The 5,855-nt window shown below is 36.9% G+C and overlaps 1 protein-coding gene across 2 annotated transcripts in view; it reads right to left on the reverse strand.

Annotated features, from left to right (window-relative positions):
* Window positions 1-2,788: 2,788 nt before the first annotated feature.
* The window catches only part of helq (helicase, POLQ like), a 13,697-nt gene continuing 10,630 nt past the window's right edge, over window positions 2,789-5,855 (reverse strand). Inside the window, exons 13-18 of one of the 2 annotated variants that reach the window (XM_050053818.1) lie at window positions 4,508-4,665; window positions 4,325-4,423; window positions 3,579-3,752; window positions 3,376-3,489; window positions 3,047-3,181; window positions 2,789-2,950 (exon numbers count right to left, since the gene is read on the reverse strand). In XM_050053818.1, the coding sequence (XP_049909775.1) occupies window positions 2,867-2,950; window positions 3,047-3,181; window positions 3,376-3,489; window positions 3,579-3,752; window positions 4,325-4,423; window positions 4,508-4,665 (764 nt within the window). In that variant the 3' untranslated portion in view covers window positions 2,789-2,866. Of the gene's footprint in view, window positions 2,973-3,046; window positions 3,182-3,375; window positions 3,490-3,578; window positions 3,753-4,324; window positions 4,424-4,507; window positions 4,666-5,855 lie in introns of both variants that reach the window. The other variant, XM_050053819.1, reaches the window with a different exon arrangement.

Below are 5,855 nucleotides of genomic sequence, written 5' to 3' on the forward strand. Positions count from 1 at the left end.
GGTAATGCATTTACAAGCTGGTTGCCAACCGCCAGAAAACGTAGAGGAAGAATGTGAGACTTGTTTTGTTTCCGGTTCTGAGGAAAACTCGTGCGAGTTCGTAGTTTTCACCAAAGTCCGTACATTTAATGGAAACACACAGGATTCGTATTTCTTTTAATGCGCATTTCCCAATGATTCAAATCACTTTTGGATGGAAACATAGCTAGTGATGTGTTGTGATTTACACTTGTTTCATGGTACCTGTTGTACTGACACAACACCACGTTTCCCCAACGTATTCCCCACCCCCACCTGGCCAGATGCGGGCTGTTATGGTCCGGCTCTAAGACCATCACAAATAAGGAAACACATGGGGAGTTCCATAAAAATAAGTAATTTATTTTAACAAAAATTCAAGAATAAACAATATAACCATGACCCTCTACCACTGTGCCAAATTTCACATGGATTGACCAAGTCAGTGAGGAGAAAAACATGGAACACACACACACACACACAGTTTTCGTCATATAGTAAGATGCACATAATTTAGGCCACATTTTAGTTTAAGTGATTGGCTGTCACATACAGTCAGATGATTTTCTTATTTGGAGGGTGAAAACAAAAACAACATATTTTAGTAATAATGTGGTGTTACGGTGGCCCTGTGGGGACATGTAGTAGTCTGCCTGCGGCCTGCTGTGAGTTCACTGCTGGACAAAACATTTTGTTACACAACACTGCTGAGTTTGTTTGTGACTTTCAGCTGACTTCAACTTTACATCTATCTATCTATCTATCTATCTATCAATCTATCTATCATCAGAGTTTCAGAGTCACAGAGATGCATGTGGGACAGGACTGTTTCATATTTAGTAACTGCTGAAGGCCGTGCAGTGTCATTTCCTGATGTTCTGTATAGAAGCCTGTTTGCGTGACGTGTTTGTCTCTGTGTGATACAGAAAGGAATTCATGAATAAGAAGTCTTAAATAAAATGTTTAAACATGATGGAAAGTTTTATTCATTTAGTCACAGCAGTGTTGTTTCATTCTCACTGGAAAAACTTGTTCCTGTTTGTGATGAATCAAAAAAGACACGTAAAGTCACCTATTTGTGTAAACCTAACGTACGTGACTTGTTACAAGCTAATGTACATAACTTAACTTAACGTATGCATCTTAACTTGTCTTAAGCTAACACACGTAACATAACCTGTCTGCACAAAACCTATGTATTTCTACTTGTCTTGAGCTAACCTGTGTAACTATATATAAACCTTACTTTACTTGTCTTTGACGTACGGAACTTGGCTTACGCTAACGTACATAACTTAACTTGTCTTAAGCTAAAATACGTGTCTTGTCATAAGCTAACAGAGGAAACACAACTTGTTTGAACAAAACCTACGTAACTCCGCTAACCTATAACTTGTCTTAACTTAACATTCTTAACTTTACTTGTGTAAAAGCTAACATACAGGGAAGTAGTCACCATATACATTGGGGGGGGGGGGGGGCAATGTTCAGACATGCCCATATTTTTTTCATTGCTATTCTACGGCAGCCTTGTAGCCCAGGTTCTGCTGTTTAATTTGATGTGCAACATCATTATATTCTTCGTGATCAGTGCATTGTTTCACACTGTGTTTGCAAAGTCGTTTCCAACAATTTGGGCAACCCAATAATAAAAGACGAGTGCTCATTCTTTGTCAAAATTCTTTGTCAAAATACGTTAAAATCACGTTTAACGGGGAATTATTCAAAATTTTTCCCGGGGTAGAAACCCCCAAACCTGAGGGTAAAAATTGTTCCCACTTTAGTGCTAAAGCCCCGGAAGTTTTCAACTCCTAGCGACGCCCCTGGTCCCCCCCACTGTTGACTCGATGGCTAACTTTACATTAAGTACAACATGTGACAACAATCAACTGCATTTCTTTTCCTAAACCTAGCCTACGTAACTTTACTTTCCCAAACCTAACGTACGTAACTTTACTTTCCTACACCTTACCTACGTAACTTTACTTTCTCAAACCTAAACTACGTAACATTACTGTCCTAAATCTAACCTACTTACTTTACAATAAGTACATAACATGACAACACTCAATTATATATATATATTTTTTAAACCTAGCCTATGTAACTTTAGTTTTCCAACATTAGCCAGCAGTTAATTTACTTTCCTAAACTAACCTACATAACTTGTTCTAAACTAACCTACGTAACTTGAGTTTCCAAAACCAAACCTACGTATCTTTATGTTAACTAAGTAAGTAGTGTGATGACACCCAACCATTGTCATTTTCTTAAACCTAACTTAACCGGTAGGGGGGCTAATTCGTGGGGCGCTAATGCATAAGATATCATTCAAACTATTGTACGAGAATATGCTGGACTGCAACAATTAACACAAATTCAACCAATCCCCATGAGTTCACTGCAACTTTTCCATAAATTTGACCAAAGTAGTTTCCTGACTATTTTGTAAACTGTTAACTTGCTCCTACAAATTCATAAAAAAACCCACACACATCTAAAACATTTCAACATACATCTCAAATTTTTAATACGCAAACATCCTAAAAACAGTCTGTGAAATCCTGAATGGACTGAATATACTTCTGTGTCACTTGTACTTTTTACCCTTTTCATCATGAACTAAATGCAGATGTTAAACGCCACAGAACGGGCCAGCTGTTTTTACTGTAAGTGTGAAAGATGGCGACGACGCCACAGGTCAAACCTGAATACTCTGTGTCCAGAGACAAACTGTCCTCTTAAATAAAAACATCACACTGAGTCATTCTTGTACATTATTTTAATAAGACATATATTTCAAACAATAAAAACAAAGAGAATAAAACTTCTCTGATGCGATGTGTTGTTAAGCTGTGGGCAGGTCCGAAGGCTTCGTCAGCAGCTCGTCAACTTCCTCCTGAAGAGCTGCGGCTTTTTCATTCAGCAGCATCTGAAACACACAGAGACGTCATCTGACAGACGTGTTCAGCGTTATAATAACGTGCGTGACAGCGTGACGTCATCTGGTGAACACGTGAACACTCACTTTAGCAGAGGCCACGATCTGATTGGCTTGTTTCTTATACAGGTTTTCTAACGTGCTGGAGAGAACTGTCGGGTCGGCGTTTGCCAGGTGAGTCAGCGTTTTATAGCCGGCGTTATAAAGCTGCTTCGCTCTGGACTGGAGGTAAAAACACAAACACAGCTGGAGTCAACAAACTGAAGATTAGAAGTTTAACATAAAGACTACATGGAAGTTTCAGTCAGACGATGTAAAGTCACATTCAGACTGTGTTAGTCAAATTTCCCAGATCCCACTCTGATGGAGCATCTGATGGTAAATACAGACTCTTCTCTGTGGAGCTCCACACTGACCTCCATGACTCCAGCCACCTCCATCAGAGGGATGAGTTCAGCCGTCACACAGTAGCTCAGCCTCCGCGTCAGCTCCGTCAGCAGAGCTCTGAACGGCCAGAACTCCTCCAGCTCCTGGTCACACACAGATCAATGCAAACTGTAACAGACCTGAGATCAGCCTCAGTGGTGTCAGACGTGCAGACACACAGTGACGGTGATACCTCTGTGAAGTGCAGCACGCAGGAGCAGAAGGCCGAGGAGGAGCTGAGCAGACTCTGGATGAAGCCTCGGCTCAGCTGGAACTTGTCGGCCACACTCCAAAGGCTCGTCTCCTTCAGCAGAGAAAACAGCACCAGGGCCAGATACATCCGCCTCACAGCGTCCATGCTCACAGTCTGAAACAACACCTGCACGTTCACACTCTGAAACAACACCTGCAAAATAAGTAGAATTTGTTCATTGTTGAGTCCAAGTGGACGTCTGTGCCAAATTTAAGGAAATTCCTTTAAGGACATCTTGATATATGGCGTTCAGACAGACAGATGTATATAATAGTAGTTTTGGGAAATGTTGAAGTGTTTTTTGGAATGTGGTATTTTGTAAAACTTTTTTTTTTTTTTTTTTTAATGTGTTTTCTGAAATTAAGCGTTTTGTGAAACATGGTATTTTCTGAAATGTTTTGTTTCCTGAAATGTAGAGTTTTGTGAAATGTGCGTTTTCTGAAAAGTGTTTTCTTAAATGTATTTTCTCAAATGTAGTGTTTTCTGAGATGTGGCGTTTTGAGAAATGTTGAAGTGTTTTGACCCTCAGGGCTACCGTACTGTAAATAAAACTGAACTGAACTGAATTAAGATACTGAGGCTGGAGAAGAAACATATTCTCCCAGACTTCCTCCTCGTCTTCAGCCAGATGTAGACTTTCAGAAAACTTAAACCTTCGTATTAACCTGCAGTTTGTAGTTTCTCACCTTTTTCACCGTCTGTCCTGCGGCTTTTCTCGCAACGAAACTCTCCGGCACTCCAACGGCTGCGGACATCTTCTGCTCTGCAACAGACAGCAGCGTGAACTGCAACAGGAACACATAAACACCTGGTTTAAAACTGATCTGTTGAACAAGGTAGTGTTATGATGTCCAACAGTGACTCCGTACCTGTCTGAAGAAGAGCATCCAGTCAGGTTTACACTGTGAGATCATGTCGTACGGTGTGACCAGGTAGACCAGGTGCAGGTAACTGTTGAGCAGCAGACCCTCCAGACCTTTACAGAGGTCTTTGTACAGCACGTCACTGTAGGTCAGATCCACTGAGCCTGAGCAGTCAAACATGTTCACATCAGACTAAGTCATGCTGACATTTAAACAGCATGTGAACAACAGCGTTTTACATCTATCATACACTACTACCGCCTTTACTACTGATACTACTGTTGATACCTTTGGGTTTATGAATGTTAAACACATATTATAAACACATACAATATTACACACACATAGTGCTCAGTACCTGGAGCACATGTAGCATGCAGCACTTGTACTGGACAATAAACACAGTGAACATGTACAGCTACTACGTACTCTGCGGCCGTAGAAGGCACCGTCAAAATTACTTGTGAAGTTTTCTAGTTTAAATTATTATATATTTTTTATTATTCTAGTTATAATTATTTCTTTTTCCATTTTTAATTCGTTTTTAAAATTAATTTTTATTATTACTTTTACCGTGTCTATGTTTTTTCATTTTTATCTTTACTCCTATTTACATTATTTCTTATTTATATCATTTCATTTTCCTTTTTTAATAAGGTGTTTTTACTTCATTTTTATTGTCACATTGGAATCTTTCTATTTTATTGCATTTTCACCTTCATTTATTTTTCTTATTTATACATTATTATTATTATTATTATATTACTATTGTTGCTATTATAATTTTTATTACTATTATTATTACATTTCTCTTTTTTTACTTATTTTTTAAACACTATGACCATCTCTCTATTTAGTTTCATTTTAATCTTTATTTTAATTTCTATTTCATATTTACTATTATTATTATTTTCTTCTTTAATTAACTTTTTAAAATCAATTTTATTACCATTATTTACCTATTTTTTCTCTTTATTAATTCATATTAATTATTTACTATTATAATTACATTTAATTTGATACTGTTGTCATTTTTATTACTATAATTATTATTACATTTTTCATATTTAAATTATTTTTTTAAACCTATTTTTTATTGTTGGTTTGACCATCTCTTTCTTTCGTTTCATTTTTTATCTTTATTCTTATTTCTATTTCTTATTTATTATTATTGTTTTCTTCTTTAAGTTTTGAATCAATTTTAATTCTCATTATTTTACTTCATTTTTTATTTCTTAATTCTTAAGAAATTCTCTTAAACTATTAAGAATTCTTTTTTATTATTATTTTACTATCACTATCTCTCCATGTATAGAGGTATTTAAAAAAATATAACTATATACATATATATATA

This window comes from Epinephelus moara, chromosome 9, assembly GCF_006386435.1.
Source record: "Epinephelus moara isolate mb chromosome 9, YSFRI_EMoa_1.0, whole genome shotgun sequence".
Taxonomy (NCBI): domain Eukaryota; kingdom Metazoa; phylum Chordata; class Actinopteri; order Perciformes; family Serranidae; genus Epinephelus; species Epinephelus moara.